General features: G+C 47.5%; 1 protein-coding gene across 6 annotated transcripts in view; it reads right to left on the bottom strand.

The window, feature by feature from the left end:
* robo3 (roundabout, axon guidance receptor, homolog 3 (Drosophila)) overlaps positions 1 to 22155 on the bottom strand; it is a 594316-nt gene that overhangs the window by 67427 nt on the left and 504734 nt on the right. For all 6 annotated transcript variants that reach the window (XM_085968074.1, XM_085968069.1, XM_085968070.1 and 3 more), the window contains exons 12-16: positions 18962 to 19128; positions 17937 to 18058; positions 14746 to 14962; positions 12079 to 12203; positions 2110 to 2281 (exon numbers count right to left, since the gene is read on the bottom strand). In XM_085968074.1, coding sequence (XP_085824200.1) covers positions 2110 to 2281; positions 12079 to 12203; positions 14746 to 14962; positions 17937 to 18058; positions 18962 to 19128 — 803 coding nt within the window. The remainder of the gene's footprint in view (positions 1 to 2109; positions 2282 to 12078; positions 12204 to 14745; positions 14963 to 17936; positions 18059 to 18961; positions 19129 to 22155) is intronic.

Here is a 22155-nt window from a genome sequence, read left to right as displayed (position 1 = left end):
AGAGCCCGGCACCGAGGAGAAGTGCCGGGCTCTTGGGACACAGCCGGCACTGCCCGGGGGGGGGGGGAGGGGGATCAGGAGGCCAGGGACGGCGGCGCGAGGAGGAGCTGGCAGGCGGCCAACGAAAAAAATGGCCGCCCCGCACCTCCCCTTTAATTAGCGCTACTACCGCCACAGGTAGGCCCCCTGAACCGGTCGCGAATTGCGACCGGCGCTACGGGGGGGGGGGGCACGACCAAATATCGCGTTCGGGGCGGTAGCGGGACGTTGCGCACACCGATGACGTCATCGGTGGCGGCGCAGCGCTACAGGCTAACGCCGCCATTAGCGCCCCGCTAAATTTCGCGGGAGGCATGGCCAGTGGCGCTAAAACCACTAAGTGCCCTCTTTAGGCGCCACAGGTGGCGCAGCCCACTGAATTTCTAGGCCCATATCCCTTGATCCCTTTAGCCTTAAGAAATATATCCAACTCCTTCTTGAATATATTTAATGAATTGGCCTCAACTGCCTTCTGTGGTAGAGAATTGCACAGGTTCACCACTCTCTGGGTGAAGAAATACCTCCTCATCTCAGTCCTAAATGGCTTACCCCTTATCCTTAGACTGTGACCCCTGGTTCTGGACTCCCCGACCATCGGGAACATCCTTCCTGCATCTAGTCTGTCCAGTCCTGTCAGAATTTTATAAGTTTCAACGAGATCCCCTCTCATTCTTCTAAACTCCAACGAGTATAAGCCCAATCGACCCAATCTCTCCTCATACGTCATTCCTGCCATCCCAGGTATCAGCCTGGTGAATCTTCGCTGAACTCCTTCCATGGCAAGACCATCCTTCCTCAGATAAGGCGACCAAAACTGCACACAATACTCAAGATGTGGTCTCACCAAGACCGCACCCCACTCCAGAGACTTGAGCACACAATCCAGGCTGACACTCCAGTGCAGTATTGAGGGAGCGCTGCCTTTCGGATGAGAGGTCAAAACGAGGCCCCGTCTGCCCACTCTGGTGGACACAAATGATCTCATTGCACTATTTGAAGAAGAGCAGGGGATTTCTCCCCGGCATCTCGACCAACATGTATCCCTCAACCAACGCCAAAAAACAGATCATCTGGTCATTATCACATTGCTGCTTGTGGGACCTTGCTGTGCACTAATTGGCTGCTGCATTTCCTACATCACAACAGTGGCTACACTTCAAAAACTACTTCATTGGCTGTAAAGTGCTTTGGGACATCCTGTGGTCATGAAAGGCACTATATAGATGCAAGTCTTTTTTCTTTCTAGGTTCAATTGTTGTAAATAGCACATCCCAAGGTCATCTAGAGTGTAATTGCTGTCCCATGGTGCTACTTGCGGTGAGTAAAAATAATACACTGTTTTATAGCAAACTAGCTGGGGGGGCCCGGCATTGCCAGGGCAGTTTAGAGGGCTGCACGGCTGACGGCCGGCCGCTGCCGCTCCCCCGCTCTGTGTCTCGGGCTGCGTGGTTGACGGCCAGCCGCTGCCGCTCCCCCGCTCTGTGTCTCGGGCCGAGCGGTTGTGAGGCCCGGCCCGAGTGGTCCCAACTCACCTCCCGCTCCGGCGGGCCGACGCAGCTGCCCCGCTTGCTGTTGAGGAAAAGCAGGGGAAAAAATGGTGGCGAAGTTTCGGGAGGCTGCAGGATTAGGTCCTGCCCATGATGCACCAATTGGTCAACCATCAGGTCACTGAACTGTAGGATTGGTCAACCATCACATCACTCAACGCTAATGAGCGGTAGGATTGGTCAACCGCTAATGAGCTGATTTTTTCCCGTTTTTTGTCTGCTGTCCGAACAATTTTTGTCTGACCAAAAAGTAAATACACCTAGGACACCCTCCTAATCATAACCTTTCTTTTGATATAACATATGTGTATGTACGCTCTATAACTTTTGAGTGATGTCCGGACAGACAGACAGACAGACACCACTATCCTTTTATATAGATGCACTGGAATGTGATAGGAGAGCGTTACAGGAAGTAAGTGTGACAGGAAGTGTATGCTTGATCCAAAGCTTTTAACTGTTTTGGAGGTATAATAGCCACCCCTCCATTTCTGCAGTTACCTTTCAAGTCTCCCTCACTTACTTATAAGGACAGTTGCTGGTTGGCTTCGTACCCCAACTCCAGCGCTTGTAGCTGCTGCCACTTCCACACGGTACAGCACGCCAGCTATCAGTCCTCGGACAACCGTTGAATGGACGGTTCCATCAATGGACTTGTTGACATGGAAACGGGTATCGTTCCCCAAGCACCAAATCTACCAGAGCAAACACATCGAATCCAGAACAGCATCATTCATGCGAGCAAAACACGAATGAAGATTGAAATAAATAAATAAAAGCAGTTCAGCAACATACAAATCTGTTTTTACATCAGGCACAATCAGTGGAATCTTTTCTGTAAATTTAGTTTGTTTTGGAAATGACATAGTATCTAGAAAATCTCAATTACTTTTCACTCAGCATCCGGCCACATGGGCTGCTATGTAGCCGTGGGCAGTGAACTGAGACAAGGCTTTGTGATAATGCCCTGTTTTAAGTCTTAGGAACAACAATTTAATTATAAAGTTATGAATGTGGGATTAAGTGATTAGGCAGTAAGCGACTGTGTGACTGCCGTCTGCACTAACCAAGGGATTACCAGAGCTCCCAGTACAATGTAATCAATAGGTTATTAATTCGTAATGAACAAGAGAACATTGTGATATGAATGTTATTACTGTGAGTCAATATTAATGCCGTACATTCGCATACCTATTACTTTATAATTACAGAGTTATTTATGGAAACAAAAGTAATACATTGCCAGATATTTTTCCCCAACCGTCTTAATACCTGAAGATTAGGGTTTATTAGGAAGTCCAGACCTAACTTATCTTAATCTGTAGAAACCAAGGGATGACAGCATCGGGATTAGCTCTGATGGCTGATCCGACTGGACACTTGATGCTGAGCATTCAATATTCCAGCAGGTTTAACGTGATGATTCTTTTTAACAACATAAGAACAATTAAAGGATGAGGAAAAGGCCATTTTGCCCATTGGAGCTCATCTTTCTAATACCCGAACTCATCCAGCCAGCAAAAAACTGTGATCTGAACTCTGTTGGTTTTTGTCTTTACTAGTCTGCCTGACCAATTATTCCAAACATTCCTCACTCTCTGTGTCAATATAAGAGGAAATTTTCTGACTGCGCATTCCTGGCAGGGAGCCTTAGCTGCGGAAGCCGCGTTGAGAAATAGTCATAGAGTTTTACAGCACAGAAAGAGGCCCTTCTAAATTGGGGGAAGGCCGATTTTAATAGGATAAGGCAGGATCTGGCCAAAATGGACTGGGATCAGCTACTTGTAGGAAAATCCGCATCGGAGCAATGGGAGGCTTTCAGAAGGGAGATTGAGAACATACAATGGCAACATGTTCCCGTAAAGGTCAAGGGTGGTTCCAAAAACCACAGGGAACCTTGGATGTCAGGGGATATACGGGAATGGATTAGGAAAAAAAGGAGGGCTTTTGGTAGATACAAAAGGCTAAAGACGGAGGAAGCCCTAGAGGAGTACAAAAAGTGCAGGGGGATACTTAAAAAAGAAATTAGGAGATCAAGGAGGGGCCATGAAATAACACTGGCAAGCAAAATAAAGGAAAATCCGAAGATGTTTTATAAGTATATTAAGGGTAAGAGGATAACTAGGGAAAAAATAGGGCCCATTAGGGACAAAAGTGGCAATCTGTGTGTGGAGCCGGAAGATGTAGGAGGGGTTCTGAATGAATTTTTTGCGTCTGTTTTCACTATGGAGAAGGACGATGTAGACATAGAAATAGGGCGGGGGGACTGTGATATGCTCGAACATATTAACATCGAGCGGGGGGAGGTATTGGCGGTTTTAGCTGGCCTAAAAATGGATAAATCCCCAGGCCCGGATGAAATGTATCCCAGGCTGCTGTGTGAGGCAAAGGAGGAGATTGCGGGGGCTCTAACACATATATTCAGGACCTCTCTGGCCACAGGGGATGTGCCAGAGGACTGGAGAACCGCTAATGTAGTACCATTATTCAAGAAGGGTAGTAGGGAAAAACCGGGGAACTACAGGCCAGTGAGCCAGTGGTAGGAAAATTATTGGAAAAAATCCTGAGGGACAAAATGTGTCTCCACTTGGAGAGGCAAGGATTAATCAGGGATAGTCAACATGGCTTTGTCAAGGGAAGATCATGTCTGACTAATTTGATTGAATTTTTTGAGGGGGTGACTAGGTGTGTGGATGAGGGTAACGCAGTGGATGTGGTATACATGGATTTCAGTAAGGCCTTCGATAAAGTCCCGCACAGGAGACTGGTCAAGAAGGTAAGAGCCCATGGAATCCAGGGTGCCTTGGCACATTGGATACAAAACTGGCTTAGTGGCAGAAGGCAGAGGGTGATGGTCGAAGGTTGTTTTTGTGACTGGAAGCCTGTGGCCAGTGGGGTACCACAGGGATCGGTGCTGGGTCCCTTGCTGTTTGTGGTCTACATTAATGACTTGGATATGAATGTAAAGGGTATGATCAGTAAGTTCGCGGATGATACAAAAATTGGTAGGGTGGTAAATAGCGAGCAGGGTAGCCTCAGTCTGCAGGACGATATAGATGGGTTGGTCAGATGGGCGGAACAGTGGCAAATGGAATTTAACCCGGAAAAGTGCGAGGTGATGCACTTTGGGGGGACTAACAAGGCAAAGGAATACACAATGAATGGAAAGACCCTAGGCAAGACGGAGGGTCAGAGGGATCTGGGTGTGCAAGTACACAGATCCCTGAAGGCGGCGGAACAGGTGGATAAGGTGGTAAAAAAGGCATATGGGATACTTGCCTTCATTAGCCGAGGCATTGAATATAAGAGCAAGGAGGTTATGATGGAGCTGTATAAAACACTGGTTAGGCCACAGCTGGAATATTGTGTGCAGTTCTGGTCGCCACACTACAGGAAGGATGTGATCGCGTTAGAGAGGGTGCAGAGGAGGTCACCAGGATGTTACCAGGGCTGGAGCGCTTCAGCTATGAAGAGAGACTGGGCAGGTTGGGTTTGTTTTCCTTGGAGCTGAGGAGGCTGAGGGGGGACATGATTGAGGTGTACAAAATTATGAGGGGCATAGATAGGATGGATGCTGAGGAGCTTTTTCCCTTAGTAGAGGGGTCGATAACTAGGGGGCATAGATTCAAGGTAAAGGGCGGGAGGTTTAGAGGGGATTTGAGAAAGAACTTTTTCACCCAGAGGGTGGTTGGAGTCTGGAACTCACTGCCTGAAAGGGTTGTGGAGGCAGAAACCCTCACAACATTTAAGAAGCATTTGGATGTGCACTTGAAATGCCATAGCATACAAGGCTACGGGCCAAATGCTGGAATATGGGATTAGATTAGACAGGGCTTGATGGCCGGCGCGGACACGATGGGCCGAAGGGCCTCTATCCGTGCTGTATTACTCTATGACTCTATGACTCTATGGCCCATCGTGTCTGCGCCGCCCATCCATCCCTGTCCAGTCTAATCCCATTTTCCAGCATTTGGTCCATAGCCCTGTATGCAATGGCATTTCAAGTGCTCATCCAAATGCTTCTTGAATGTTGTGAGGGTTCCTGCCTCTACCACCCTTTTAGGCATTGAGTTCCACATTCCAACCACCCTCTGGGTGAAAAAGTTCCTCCTCAAATCCCCTCTAAATCTCCTGCCCCTTACCCTGAATCTATGCCCCCTTGTTATTGACCCCCCTACTAAGGGGAAAAGTTCCTCTTTGTCTACCCTATCTATGCCCCTCATCATTTTGTACACCTCAATCAGGTCCCCCCTCAGCCTTCTTTGCTCCAAGGAAAACAACCCCAGCCTGTTTAGTCTTTCTTCATAGCTGAGGCGCTCCATCCCAGGTAACATCCTGGTGAATCTTCTCTGCACCCTCTCCAAAGCAATCACATCCTTCCTATAGTGAGGCGACCAGAACTGCACACAGTACTCCAGCTGTGGCCTCACCAGCGTTTTGTACAGCTCCATCATAACCTCCCTGCTCTTATATTCTATGCCTCGGCTAATGAAGGCAAGTATCCCATATGCCTTTTTAACCACCTTATCTACCTGTTCCGCTGCCTTCAGAGATCTATGTACATGTACACCAAGGTCCCTCTGACCCTCTGTACTTCCTAGGGTCCTACCACTCATTGTGTATTCCCTTGCCTTATTTGTCCGTCCAAAATGCATCACCTCGCACTTTTCAGGGTTAAATTCCATTTGCCACTTTTGCGCCCAACTGACCAACCCGTCTATATCGTCCTGTAGCCTGAGGCTTTCCTCCTTGCAATTTACCACCCCACCAATTTTCGTGTCATCTGCAAACTTACTGATCATACCTTTTACATTCTCATCCAAATCATTTATGTAGATCACAAACAACAAGGGACCCAGCACCGATCCCTGAGGTACCCCACTGGACACAGGCTTCCAGTCACAAAAGCAACCTTCGACCATCACCCTCTGCCTCCTGCCACTCAGCCAGTTTAGGATCCAACGCGCCAAGGCACCCTGGATCCCATGGGCTCTTACCTTCTTGACCAGTCTCCTATGCGGGACTTTGTCAAAAGCTTTACTGAAGTCCATGTAAACCACATCCACAGCATTTCCCTCATCCACCTCCCTAGTCACCCCCTCGAAAAATTCAATCAGATTTGTCAGACATGATTTACCCTTGACAAAGCCATGCTGACTATCCCCGATTAATCCTTGCCTCTCCAAGTGGAGACTAATTTTGTCCCTCAGAATTTTTTCCAATAATTTCCCTACCACAGATGTTAGGCTCACTGGCCTGTAATTCCCTGGTTTATCCCTGCTACCCTTCTTGAATAATGGTACTACATTAGCTGTTCTCCAGTCCTCTGGTACATCCCTGTGGCCAGAGAGGTTCTGAAAATTTGTGTCAGAGCCCCTGCAATCTCCTCCTTTGCCTCCCACAGCAGCCTGGGATACATCTCGTCCGGGCCTGGGGATTTATCCACTTTTTGGCCTGCTAAAACCGCTAGCACCTCCTCCCTCTCGATGCTAATATGTTCAAGAATGTCACAGTCCCCTTGCCTGATTTCTATGTCTGCATCGTCTTTCTCCATAGTGAACACAGATGCAAAAAATTCATTTAAAACCCCGCCTACATCATCTGGCTCTACACACAGATTGCCACTTTGGTCCCTAATGGGCCCTACCCTTTCCCTGGTTATCCTCTTGCCCTTAATATACTTATAAAACATCTTAGGATTTTCCTTTATTTTGCTCGCCAGTGTTATTTCATGGCCCCTCCTCGCCCTCCTAATTTCTTTTTTAAGTATGCCCCTGCACTTTTTATACTCCTCTAGGGCTTCTTCTGTCTTTAGTCTTTTGTAGCTGCCAAAAGCCCCCCTTTTATTTCTAATGCATTTTTGTATCTCCCTTGTCATCCAAGGTTCCCTTTGCTTGTTGGTCCCACCCTTGACCTTTACAGGAACTTGTTGGCGCTGTACTCTCTCGATTTCCCTTCTGAAAGTCTCCCACTGTTTTGATGTGGATTTTCCTATAAGTAGCTGCTCCCAGTCCACTTTGGCCAGATCCTGCCTTATCATATTAAAATCGGCCTTCCCCCAATTTAGAACCCTTATTTCCGGGCCGTCCTTGTCTTTTTCCATGACCACCTTAAATTTCACCGAATTATGGTCACTGTCGCCAAAATGCTCTCCTACTGATACTTCCACCACTTGCCCGGCTACATTCCCCAGAATTAGGTCCAGTACCGCCCCCTCTCTTGTAGGACTTTCTACATGTTGGCTCAAAAAGCTCTCCTGGATGCACTTTAAGAATTCTGCACCCTCTAAGCCTTTCACACTCTGACTATCCCAATTTATATTGGGGAAGTTGAAATCCCCCACTATTATTACCCTATTATTATCACACTTCTCTGAGATTTGCCTACATATCTGTTCCTCTATCTCCCCCTGACTGTTTGGGGGCCTATAGTACACTCCCAGCAAAGTGCTTGCCCCCCCTTTTGTTTTTAAGTTCTACCCATATGGCCTCATTTGAGGAACCCGCTAATATATCATCCCTCCTTACAGCAGTAATTGACTCCTTAATTATGGGCGGCCCTCCACAATTTCCCATCAATTCATTTTTCTGGCCCGTTAATTGTGACGGGGAGCATGACCGCGATTTCTGGGTTCGTGCTCCCAGCAGGTGACGCTCTCCACTGGGAGTGTGCATTCCTAAAAGATACCTTTGAATAGCAGCTTTGAGTACATATATCTGTTTTCGATTGACTTTTCACTAATTTAGTCTTGCTTACTCTGAAGCAGTATTCTGGCCTTATGTTATCTTGAGCATTAAAATTTTTATGTACGTCAGTGAGGTCCCTCCATATCCCTCTTCCTAGACTGAAAAGCTTCAGTTTCTCTAATCTTTCCTGGAGGTGGAAAACACACTGATTCTTTTTTCTCAGGATGCGGGTGACACTGACAAAGTTCCATTTATTGCGCATCCCTAGTTGCCCTGGTGGTGGGCCTTCTTGAACTGCTGCAGTCCATGTGTTGACGGTGCTCCCACTATGGTGTTCGGGAGGGAATTCCAGGATATTGACCCAGTGACGATGAAGGAACGGCGATGTAAGTCCAAGCCAGGAATGTTGTGTGACTTGGACGGCAACTCGAAGGTGTTGGTCTTCCCAAGGCACTGCAGCTCTTTCCTTACCGTAGAGTCTCTTTCCATACAAACGCGACCAAAAACAGTCAAGTGTTAAAAGCTTCAAATGATGATCAGTTCCGAATGATTCAACAAAACTGGAAGAGGAGCTAGATATGCTGAAAAGCTGCCTAATCTGTATTTGTCTTTGTGATCTTGGTGAAATACAGACGGCATTGATAAAAGAAACAGTGTAGGACTCAGCGTGGCCAATTTCGATTGCCTCCATTGGGTGAGAATGCTGCGGTTATTGTGGCCTTAAACCTACAGCCCTGTTCCTGCTCCCATTTCACCCTGCGCCATTTCTAACTGGTCCTGGAAATGAAAGGCCAGAGCACCCGCCTGTTTCAGGTAGCGCCTCATCAAAGTATGCAGATCAGGATCCTAGGACCTACATAGGACTCTGCTGCACTTGTCCGGATACTGATGGGCAGAGCATTCATCGCACATGCTTCACCCATTGGTACTAGGTTCTTAGAGGGACCTTTGCAGGCCACTCACAAAATCGGTAATGTGCCATCTTTTTTGAATGAGTTTGTGGGGTGGCACCCGCTTATTAGTCGCCCCAATTACCCTTGTCCCGTGATCCCCCCCCCACCCCCTCCCCAAGATTGCTTCCGTGCTTGAAGCTCCAACTTCTGGCTTTACTCCGTGGAGAAGCCAACAGATTTCCTGCCCCCTCTTCTGACTGACAAGCTGCCCGTGAGTGCTGGATCTGCAGTTTGCCAATCAGATGTAAATGAGGCCTGACCATCACAATGGCTCAGGCCTCCCAGCGGGGCCATCAGGTGGGTGGTCCCTTCACTCCGCCCACTTCCTGCCTGGTGCCCGCCTATCAGTGAGAAGCAGCTCCATTGGTTTAAGTTACCCCGTTGGTGGTAAATATACCAATTTTTTTAGTGATTTTCTCAGCTAGTGGGAGTACCCCTCAATATATTGGTTATATCGGATGTGGATGGACTCCTTACTTGTTCAAGCCAAGGCCATATGTGCACCATTCAGAGGGAGCATTGGCACCAAGGAGATTTTACTTGTAATAATCCTACCCCTACTTATCTGTTAACCTGTTAGTTAGTGCCAGTGCAAGATGCATCAAATGGTAGGCTGTATTTGCCGTTGCTGCCTGTCCATAGCAACATCAGGCCCAATATACCTCTCAGTTTAAAATTGGAAAAAAAATGCTTTTGGGGTTAATGGTCTACCCAGAATTTATTCTTAACAAACAGCAGAGATTGAAACGTAATCGCTCTTCTGTGATCCCACTTGTACAATTGAATATTTTTGCATAAATGCTGAGTGCTAACTGAGCGAATTGGGTGATGGGTGTTACTGGGCCCAACGGTGCAAGGGAGTTACTGAGTGAGAGTGTGAGGGAGCTGGATTAACATCAGTAGAGATACAGTCAGGGACACAGGGAGCTTGGGGGAGAGGGGTACTGAGTGAGAGTGTGAGGGAGCTGGATTAACATCAGTAGAGATACAGTCAGTAACACAGGGCGCTGGGGGAGAGGGGTTACTGAGTGAGAGTGTGAGGGGGCTGGATTAACATCAGTAGAGATACAGTCAGTAACACAGGGTGCTGGGGGAGAGGGGTTACTGAGTGACTGTGTGAGGGAGCTGGATTAACATCAGTAGAGATACAGTCAGTAACACAGGGCGCTGGGGGAGAGGGGTTACTGAGTGAGAGTGTGAGGGGGCTGGATTAACATCAGTAGAGATACAGTCAGTAACACAGGGCGCTGGGGAGAGGGGTTACTGAGTGAGAGTGTGAGGGGGCTGGATTAACATCAGTAGAGGTACAGGCAGTAACACAGAGGTACATCTGCATCTAGCTGTGGCTCATTGGGTATCTCACTTGCCTCAGAGTCAGAAGGCTGTGGGTTCAAGTCCCACTCCAGGGACTTGCGTGCATAAAGTTAGGTTGACACTCCAGTGCAGTGCTGAGGGAGTGCTGCACTATCGGAGATGCCGTCTTTCGGATGAGACATTAAACCGAGGTCCCGTCTGCTCTCTCAAGTGGATGTAAAAGATCCCATGGGACTATTTCGAAGAAGAGCAGGGGAGTTATCCCCAGTGTTCTGGCACAATATTTATCCCTCAACCAACATAACAAAAACAGATTATCTGGTCATTATCACATTGCTGTTTGTGGGACCTTGCTCTGTGCAAATTGGCTGCTGTGTTTCCCACATTACAACAGTGACTCCACTTAAAAAGTACTTCATTGGCTGTAAAGCGCTTTGAGGTGGCCATGAAAGGTGCTATATAAATGCAAGTCTTTCTTTTCCTCAACTGGGTGGTAATCTGGTGGGAGGAGGGGGGTGGTTGGGGAAGGGAGGGGGGAGGAGGAATCACCACCCTGTATAGAACCCGTTCGATTGTCATTCCATTGAGATCAATGAAATGAAAGTCCAACGGGTTCTATAAAGGACACGCGATGCGTCCGGCCAGAATGCTCACCCAGCCAGTGATGATGATAATCTACCCCACTGGGTGTGAGTGGATTGCGTTACTGAGTCTGACAGTGTGAGGGAGCTGAACTGAATCCAGTAGACACGAGTGATTGTTCTACCGGTCAGTAAGTTTACACTGACAGATGAGTCGCCATCCTCTTTGTCTCCGCTGTGTGGCGGTTGAGCTCCCAGCGGAACCAAAAAGGCTGTTTCCTTTTTGAAGAACACCGTCAATGATTGCCTCCATGTTCCGCTCTGTCAATCTGTCTTTTCGAAGTTAGACACAAGTTTCATTCTTTACTGTCCACACTGCAGATGCCTGAACAAAACCTGCGTAACTCGCGTTGGCTGATTGTGGAGGGTTAAAGCCTGCATTATCACACGTGTGTTGAGATTTGGCTAGTTTTCTGTCACGCCTGCTGTCGAATTCACATCTCACCAATTTGAGAGCGGCAAAATTGCCGCCAGCTACCAATCTGCTTGGCTAATGTTTAAACCTAGAAAAAGATACTGTAGGAAAACACTTCTACCGGAAAGTGCAAAATATATCCCACACTTCTTTACTGTTTAAGCTTTTGAGGCGAATATGAATGACGGGACCCCCCTTAAAACAGGCCAGCTGTACAGGGAATAAAGATCAATTAAAGTAATGAACATATGGTAAACAGTAACCTTATCACGATTAAAGGCTCATTGTAAAAATGCCAAGTCCCCATGGATTTATGAGGCGTCTTTTGTTTTCATTCTTCACCTCAGAACAATTATGATTAAATTCTTTAATTAACGTGTCCCAACTGTTGAGAAATTAGGCTAATATATTTTCAGACCCAGGTCATTAGCTTCCCCCTGTCCCACTGTTCATTTGATTTATCCCTCCTGTGTCCCAGCTTACCCTGTACTCCTGGATGATTCCATTCTGCTCCTCAGCGGGAGGCGGCTCCCAGGACACGCTGATACTGGTGCTGTTGCTCAAGCCAATTGTCGCCACGGTAACAGCTTGTGGCGCAGCAGCAGGGGCTGGTTTTTTTGTTTTGTGCAAAGAAAAAAATAATGTTTAGGCAAAGAGAAAGCACTCCGCGGGATTCTGAAACATCTCCTGTTGCAGTTAGTGCCGAACATATTTGAGATAAAGTGAGTTCAAGGATGTGCTGTGGTCCTGCAGAGGGTGGGGTTAAGCTGGGTTAGCGCTGGTGGTGGAGGAGTGACTCTGGCAACAGTTTACAGCAATATAATATTGGCCCAGAAATTCGGGTCCCCACGGGTGAGTACGCACGGGGTACTCACGCGTAGGCCCAACGGAAGTGCCGGTTTCCTGCATGCACGGCGCATGCGTGGGAAACCGGCACTTCCGTTTCCCTGAATGAAGGGGTTCACAGGTCGAACGCGTGCGCCGGAGTGGCAGCGCGTGCGCATTGAACTTCCGTTTTTTTTCCAGCTTTCTCCGGGAGGGTAAGTCTCCAGCAGTTACACTTTTAAAAAGCAGGCGCAAGGCCAGCTTTTAACAAGGTAAGTGGTGAATTAATTAAAATTAAAACATTTTTTCCACAGGTTTATTATTTTTAAATACTTTAAAGAAAGGTAAGTTTATTTTTAGCCCTGTTAGAAAATGTAATTAATTTTTTCAAAAATTTAAATTATTGTTTAAAATAGTTACTTCATGTAATTTATAGTTATTTTAAAAATGTGATTTAAAAAAAAAATTTATTTGAAGTTTTAGTGATGTTTTGGGGCTTATAGTATTTATAGTTTTGACAGCTCTTCCTGTCAAACTTATGAATGGAGCATTCCCTGCTCCGATTGGCTCTCCATGGCCCACGTGATTCCAGGGGGTGCCTCGAACTAACTGCGCCCCTGGGATACGCAAGCACTGCGCGTCAGCAGTTGGAGGAGGCCCAGGATAGGAATCCCACAGCTCAACGGCCGGCGCGCTAGGTAAGTGCAGGTCGGGGGCTTGCACCTGCGGGAAGCCCCCGACCCGAATTTCTGGGCCATTATGTTCCTGAATAAAGTATTTTGGTTCATTACGTTTTTTTAAAAATGAGATAAAACAGTATTTCACTTAGAAGCAACTTCATGCAACATTCAAGACCAGTATTACTGAGAAGCCTCCATGTATTGGCAAGTGACCAGTTTGTCCATATGAAGAATTTCTGGGTTGAAAAAACAGCTATTCCCCTCGGAGCAACTCTCGGTCATGGCGAGCAAATAAGATCAGAGCATCTCCTCCCAAAAAAAACAGGTGATGAAAGGCTTGCAGTGGTTATTAATGACCCTGGGTGCAACAGCGCTGATTCCCCCATTGTTTCTTGTCAGAGACAGAGGGCAGGCATTACGTGACGCTGCTCATCACACGTGGACAGTTCACTTCAGGCGGGGAAACTTAATGGCCCATCAAGCCCATTCCTTCCACAGACCATGTGCAATCCACTGTATCTCACTTTACCCAGCCCATTTAATCTTCGAGGAAATGCTCAGGCCCAATACATCATTGACAGACAGGATCCGAGTCCCCTCTCACTGTTATTTCAAGTCAATCTACAGTGTTTGTTGCAAGTGTTAAATAAAGTCAGCTTGCCAAATCTTAAGTTGTAGCATCTCTCTGCACTCCAGCTATGAGACAAGCTCCACTTACACTGGGGCAGAGCCTGCATCTGGACTACTAGTGAATGCCTGACATCAGAGTTTTGTTAACGGGTACTTTCCATGAAAAGGGGTATTTACTCAGTCGCCATTTAATTAAATTCCCTCCTCTCGCTCTCTCTTTTCGTCCTCTCGTGCTATGTGGCACTCCACAGCTGGGAGGCTGGACAGACCACTTTCTCTCCCAGAGCCACTACAAACACTGAAAACAGATGTGAGGAGATGTGAGGAGGAGGAAGCGGAGAAAAATTTAAAAAAACAGGAGATTGAGCGGCAGATTGATGGCAGCAGTGCCTGTGATCATCCCTACATTGTGATATGGCCTTCAGCTGCTGTGGGTATCCCTCCCCTCCAACTATCTTAATCTCGGGTCATTGAATGGAAGAAAATATGGCTATAAAAGGACATTTTCTAGGTAAATAGGCCATACTTTACATGATCTGATTTTACTCCACAGTCCTATCAATCCTTTGTTTCTGTAGGTCAGAAACCAACCTGACAGGCAGCAGCCTGAGATCTGTTGACGCAATGACACTGCTTCAGTCGGAGGCTCTTGGTGTGTTATATCAGTCAAGGGTTTAACTTCAATTTAAAGAACTGCTTCCATTTTAAAGTCTCGGCCTGTCGTGTCATGATGCCGTCATGGTGTCAATCAAAGACTTTCATTTGAATAAGTTAAAGGCGGTGAAAATGGTCTGTGCCAGCAACATGTAATAGGCTCATAGTGAATCGGCGGCACATTTTATACCATGCATGGTTTTATATTCCATTGGTCAATGGAGAACAAAATTGAGCATGGTATGAAACGGGCTGCTGATGCGCTATGAGCTTGTTCCACGATATCTGCGTAGACCAATTTCACCCCCAAAGTGTCTATAAGCTAGAGCTTTGAGTTCTCAGGTTGTGCCCGGAATCCTACCTTCCTCTGGTGTCCGCACGATGACAGATTCGCTGTCCATCCCTTGAAACTCATCAAAATACGGCCGGATCTTAATCTCGTACTCTGTGCCTTTCTTCAAGTCTACAAGAATGGTAGTGCGTTCGGCCGGAGATTTCACGTCCTGAACCAGCCAGGCACTCGTCTTGGTCCGGTACATCACCCGGTAACCCTGAATGAATTGGGCCTGGCGATCAACCTGCAAGAAAAGCATCAGGACAGAATGGGCCGCATTTATTAATGACTTCGATAACACAATAGAGAGCCATATATCCAAGTTTGCCGATGACACAAAGATTGGAGGCATAGTAAATAGTGCAGACAGGAGCATAAAATTACAAAGAGACTTTGATAGATTAAGTGAGTGGGCAAGACTGTGGCAGATGGATTCAAAAGCAGGCAAGTGTGAGGCCATCCTTTCTGGACCAAGAAAAGATAGATCTAAGTATTTTTTAGATGGCGTAAAGCTTGGAACAGTAGAGGTTCAAAGAGATTTAGGGGTCCCTGTACACAGATCACTAAAATATAGTGGTCAGGTACAAAAAGTAATCAAAAAGGCTAATGGAATGTTAGCCTTTATATCTAGAAGACTAGAATATAAAGGGGAGGAAATTTTGCTATAACTATACAAACCCCTGCTTAGACCACATCTGGGGGGGGGAAATTCAGTATCGCCCCATTTAGGGCACAATTATCAGCCGGGTGCAAAGATTAGCGCCTGGCGCTAATTATTGCCTCCAACTGCAAACTTGGCTTTTATCGCCCCTGGAGGTGATTGGAGCGCTAAATCAGGCACTTCACACCTGTCTTAAGGCGCAAAGGCCGAGGAGCGAGGCGCTACCTCAGAGCGCTGGCGAAGCTCATGTGATGTCAGTCAGCAATGGAACACAGACACACTGGCGCTGGCCAGTTCTTAAAGGGGAGGGTTGATCTTGCTCTCCATCCACATCCTGCTCATTGCAGCCTTGAATCTCGGTCTGGAGAGACCTGTACATCAAGTCTGCTGGAAAGAACAATGGAGAGGCCCAGGGAAAGAGCTCAGAGTGCAGCCCCCACAGTCTCTTCTAAATCGATACAAAGAAGGGCAAATCAAAATGAACCTGCAAAGTGCTGCTCAGTACCCAAAACTCCTTCACACAGCGTTGAATCTCTCCAGAAGTCTCCCTCTCTCTCTCTCAGAATGCGTGGTGCAAAAATGTCACCAACAAAAAAAGGCAGGAAGCGGTCACCTTTAAATAGTGCTCCTCCAGTCCCTTCCTGACTGCAAAACGCTCCCCATAACCTGTCGTTGCTAGCGGCAGGCGGTAAGGCAGGGGGCGCCACTCAATATCCAGTCTGGGGTGCTACCGGGGTGTTGCGCACTCGACTGACGTCACGATCTGCCGGCGCAGGAGATCGTGGCGGTAGTGTTTAGCGCCGCCACAAAATGTCTAGTTAATTTTGTGAGTGGTGCAAACATCGCCGCGCCCGGGCGCTAGTTGCTTTGCGCCCCATTAGCGCCCTCTTAAGGTGCTAACGGGAGGCGTGAACCAACTGAATTTTTCTCCCCTGGACTATTGTGTTCAGTTCCGAGCACCACACCAAAGAAAGGATATACTGACCTTGGAAAGAGTGCAGCAGAGAATCATCAGAATATTACCAAGGCTCTAAGCTTAAGTTATGAGGAGAGATGACATAAGCTAGGCTTGTACTCCCTGACATATAGAAGGTTAAGGGGTGTTTTGATTGAGGCTTTTAGGTTTTTGGAAGTAATTGATAAGGGAGATAGAGAGAAACCTTTTCTGTTAGTGGGAGAGCCTAGGACAAGAGGACATAACCTTAAAATCATAACCAGGTCATTCAGGAGAGAAGTTAGGAAACACTTCTTCACACAAAATGTGGTAGAAGTGTGCAACTCTCTCCCACAAAAAAGCAATAGAATCTAGCTCAATTAATAATGTTAAATCCGAGATTGATAGATTTTTGCTAGCCAAGGGTATTAAGGGATAGGGTGGATGGAGTTAGGATACAATTCAGCCATGCTCTAATTGAATGGCGGAACAGGCTCGAGGGGCTGAATGGCCTACTCCTGTTCCTGTGTTCCTATCTATAATCCTTCAGTTCTGGAAACATTCCCAAAGAATACAGGCCAGTCTTGTTCTTAATCCTCACTGCCCCTGGAGCAGAATGCCCCTGCCATGTACTGCACTCATCCATGTTCTTGGCATTGAATGCCTGTGACTCCAGTGTGTCCTAGCGTGTCCTGCATCATGCACCTTAACCTTGTTTCCCTATTGGTTTCCAATGAATTAGGTAGACAGATGCTGCCCCTCTGCTTCCTGCAGCCTACTCATACAGCCTCCTTCTACACGCAATGTTCACAGCAGGTTAGTCTTTTATTGGATCTCTTGGTTGGGGCCAAGGCTAAATAAACAGGTATTTACTGTCGAATCCATTCCCCGCACCTCTCTCTATGTCCAGGATTCTGAGCCATCCAGAAAAGTGGTGACTGTAGGTGCTGGTGTTTGGTGTAGGCAGTGGCTGCTATATGGATTCTAGAAAACAAGTGCCATCAATCAATGCTATTTCCCCTTTACCTTTCTCCCTATGTTCATATTTATGCTCTTCATGGTCACCAGACGGCATTCTCAATGGTTTGTGTGCAAACCACTTTCACTATCATTGGTAAAACCTTCAGAAGAGTGACATGTTACCTGATCTTGCTGGGAAGTTTGATTTGTTCCAACAGTAATAGACTACACAGATTTAATGCCATCTCCCTGGCATAGTTAGTCCAGTGTGATACATACAACAGAGTGGGGGACATTTACAGTTCTTTCTATCACTATGTAGACATTACGATGCCTTCTGCAGCTAGGGTACATTGAGCGTAGAGCTAGTCACTGGGCCAGCCTTACATGCACATGAAGAAGTGACGCATAGCATAAACAGCATCAAGTTGGGCATTGCCAAATGTGAGTTGGTGGTTTGCATACAAGAGGTATGGACAGCACTTGCGATTGAAGTTACCTGTGCTTATGAAATGCCTCTTTGACCATACACCCATGTCGTAACCTAGCCAATGATGTTAGGCAAGGGCTTCATTGGCGACTCGTACTCATTTTTGCCCTTAATACGCTCTCTCTTTCTCTTACATGCCATAGCTGTGGGTCGCTGTAGTATTCACTACTTACTGTCCAGGTGACCTGGATGGTAGTGGACGTCAGGGTGACAGGAGTCTGCAGCTGGACTACCACCTCCCCGAGCTCACGCTGTACTTGCCGATGGTCCACCCCCTGCCCTGTGGGACTCACATCTGTGGACAATAAGGAAAGGTAGTGCAATAAATTTGCGCTAACACATTCAAGTGCCTTGGTATCTACTAACAGTTATGCTAAGTACTTTAATGGTCCATTACAGGATTAATTAATCAATAGGAACAACTGCAGCAATGCAGACCCTGTCTAGGAGTTCAAATTAATGGTGCGTGCATCAGTCACATGCTCAACAACAACCTAAATAACTGTAAATCCATTAACATTTTCATGATCATTCATTCTTACAGTTAATACAAGGTATATTACAAATGGAATAATGGAGTAACTGGCTGTAAACGAAACTGCCGAGGGTCCAATTTGAGAGATAAGATTACAGGTCCTGAGCTGGATCCCCGAGTACCCTGTGTCAACAAGTCTTTTCCTACTGGTGTTAATCCAGCTCCCTTACACTGTTGGTCTTAGTAACTCCTCCCAGCCAGTGCCCTGATGACTATGGGGCAGACTTTATAAATTGGATTTCTTGGTGCAGAGCTTCAGCGTGCATGTTGGGATTTCAATAGATGGAGAAAGCTGGTGCAGGTACAACTGAGCTCAATGTCAACCCAGTATTACGAAACCGGAGCTCTCGTCTCCGATCAACGGGACTGGTTGGGGTGAGGGGCTCGAATTTGTAAACTTCCGACTCTGAGGCGGGAATGCTACCACTGAGCTGAGGCTCACCCTCGCAATGCTATTATCAAAGGGAGTGCCAGTCAGTCGAAGTAACTCTTGTGTTCTCTCTTCAGCCAGCTGGTTACAGAGCAGAATTGGGCAAAGCCACCCGACAAGCCAGCCATGAAATGGTGAATGGCACAGCAAAACTCGAAAAGGAGGGGGTGATACCTCACCGCCATTTAAAAAAAAGCAAATTCAGAATTGAACGTGCGTTAAGCGCAGCCTACCTTGAGTGCGGACGGGCTCAGAGATGGGGCTGGGGTCTCCCAGGCCGTACATGTTGACTGCACGTACGATGAACAGATAGATTGTGTTGAGGTTGAGACTGGTCACCGTGTGTTTTTCCACTTTCACGTACTCAGCCACCGTCTGCCAAGTGCTACCTGCAGATTGACTGAGAAAGCAAGAACAGATGGTGATCCCTTGTGGGTAGAATGCTAGAATTTTTAAATAATGTCCTCTTTTCCAAAACAAATGGTAGCTTGAGTGCATTGATTAAAAGAGGCAAATCGTTATGCAGCCCAGTTTTAGGAGCTGTTTTGCGCACTGGTTCTGCGCTGTCAAGGCTTCTTCTGAAAAATGTTGATCGATCTAAAATTAACTACTCCAGAATTTTCTGTGAATTTGGGACATACACAAAAGTACCATTTTCTTCAAACAAGATCCAACAATTAAATCAATAGCAAAATACTGCGGATGCTGGAAATTTGAAATAACAACAGAAAATGCTGGAAATACTCAGCAGGCCAGGCAACATCCGTGGAGAGAGAAACAGAGTTAATGTTTCAGGTCTGATGAAGGGTCCCAGACCTGAAACGTTAACTCTGTTTCTCTCTCCACAGATGCTGCCTGGCCTGCTGAGTATTTCCAGCATTTTCTGTTGTTATTTCCAACAATTAATTATTGACTAATTGGAGAAATTGGGTGGAGCCGCAAACGGGGCGCCAAGCTTGCCTGGGCGCCGGAATTAGCGCAGCGACCGGAGCAGCAGCGATCGCCGGAAATTCAGCTTGAGCGCCCCAAGAGGGACACGGGGCGAGGCTCGAGGCGCTCCGCGTCCCTCTTAGGGCGCTGAAACTGAATATCGCAGCGCAACGTGCCGCAGCGCCACACGCAGCAGCATGGCGCGCTGCGGTACTGCAGGCCTTCCTCCCATTCTTAGGGGGGAGGGGCCTGCACCAGCGCGATGAGCGATCGCGAGTGCCGGCAAAAGAGCCCGGCACCGAGGAGAAGTGCCGGGCTCTCGGAAAGCAGCCGGCAATGCCGCGGGGGGAGAACAGGAGGCCGGGGACGGAGGTGCTGGCAGGCGGCCGACGAAAAAAACAGCCGCCCCGCACCTCCACCTTAATTTGCGTCACTGCCGCCACAGGTAGGCCCCGTGAACCGGGCGCGATTAGCGAGCAGCGCTACAGAGGCGGTCGCTGCCAAATATCGCGATCGGGGTGGTAGCAGGGCGCTGCGCACACTGATGACGTCATCGGTGGCGGCGCAGTGCAACAGGCTAATGCCGCCATTAGCGCCCCAGCTAAATATCGCGGGAGGCGCGGCCAGTGGCACTAAAGCCACTGAGTGCCCTCTTTAGGCACTAACTGGTGGCGCAGCCCACCAAATTTCTCCCCCATTTCTTAACAATGAGCTTATTTGCACATGGCTATATAATGGCACAGTTCTAAAAAGAGACTTAATTGGCTGAAAATCACCTTTGACGGCCAGTTTTCCAGCCAAATGAAAGCCCAGAATATAAACATGGATGTTATCATTTGAATATCTGATGCATTTTAACGTGTCAAACCCTAGAAGGGATGCTGTCAACGTATATTTGTCAGCCTTCTTTCTGCAGATATACAGATTGTTAAATAGTATTTTAATTGGAAATAAATTCATTCTGCCACTCGATGATATTTTTATCTGATATTCTTATGGCCAGTCAGAACCTAGGCCACATAATCCATCACACAAGGTTCCTTTAGTGGTTAAAGCTGATGGATGTTCCTCTGTTACACGTTTGTTCTATGATCAAGATGAAGGGTGCCCTGGGGTGCCTGAAGAGAAAATGAGAGTCCCTTAGACCTCAAGGCTCTGCATTTATAGAGCTTTTAAAACTGTAACGTTGTGTGAAGTTGCTTCATTGTAACTTCCAAATCAGTTAGTATTCAGAGGTTTAGATCAAACCTTTATGGTAGACATTAACCTTGGGTGGGAACTGAATTACGTTAAAAAACCTGTAACTAACCAGCGACTGAACAATTGGGTTCATTTTTCTGCACATTACATTACATGCTAATGGATGTTTAAGGGGGCATTCCATTATCCCCCTGAAAGTCAACAAGAGCTCAGGTTCTGCACTTTTTTCTTATTTGTCTACTGACGGCATATTGTCCTTGTGTCCATAAACCAGGCATCAGTTTTACACAATACACCTACAGTTCTGGGTACTAGGCTTAGAGACAAAATCTATGGGCCTCTAACAGGCCAGTTAAACATGATTGAAGGGCCCACTTATACAGAGGAATCTGTAAATTTTACCTTTCACTTTGTTCTCACTAAGGCAAGGGATTTTAGTGTCGGGGAGTGAAATACTTTCCCATTTCATCTTCTGTTCTGGGCACCTAAGGGTAAAAACTCCATTCTGCCCATTCTTGGTGCATGCTGGGAGTATACATTGAGAAATTCAGAGTCATGGGGGAAATATTGGGTTGCTTTGCGCCTCCTATTAGCGCCCTAAGAGGGCGCGGCGCCGTCCATGAAATTCATCGCTGTGCGCAGCCCCCCGCTTGCGCCCTGGCCGCGATCTTCGGGAGCGCCCCCTGACTTATCGCCGGACGCTATGTCCGACGGGGTCAGGGGGCCCTACCTGTGGCCGGGGAGGCGCTATTTAAAGGCGAGGTGCTGGGCTCTTTTGCCGGCACTCCCGATCCCCGGGGGCCCAGCCGGGCCCCAAGTCGCGCTGCGCAAGGCCCCTTCCCTTTAAGAAGGGGAGGAAGGCCTGCAATACCGCGGCACGTAGCGCTGCAATATTGACTCGCAGCACCCCAAGAGGGATGCGCGGTGCTTCCAGTAGCGCCTCGCTTCCCTCTTGGGGCGCAACCACTCAATTTCTGGTGTGGGGGGCGCTAATTTTTCCGAAGTTAGCACCCCGTGTACTCCATTTTTAGCCTATAGAGTCATATTGGCACAGAAGGAGGCCATTCGGCCCATCGAGTCCGTGCCGGCTCTCTGTAGTGCAATCCAGTCAATCCCATTCCCCCGCTCTATCCCCGTAGCCCTGCAAGTTTATTTCCCTCAAGTGCCTATCCAGTCTCCCCTTGAAAACATTGAGGCCTAGAAATTCACTAGCCTTAGCGCCGCTTTTGAGGCGCTAGAGGGACTAGCGCCAGAGTTATGGCCAGTTGAAAAATTCCCTGGGGCCCTAAAGCGGCGT

This window comes from Somniosus microcephalus, chromosome 26 (genome assembly GCF_052327205.1).
Source record: "Somniosus microcephalus isolate GS21.2 chromosome 26, FLI_Smic_1.0, whole genome shotgun sequence".
Lineage (NCBI taxonomy): Eukaryota > Metazoa > Chordata > Chondrichthyes > Squaliformes > Somniosidae > Somniosus > Somniosus microcephalus.
The sequence above is the reverse complement of the archived record's forward strand: the minus strand, read 5'-3'. Positions and strand labels throughout refer to the sequence as shown.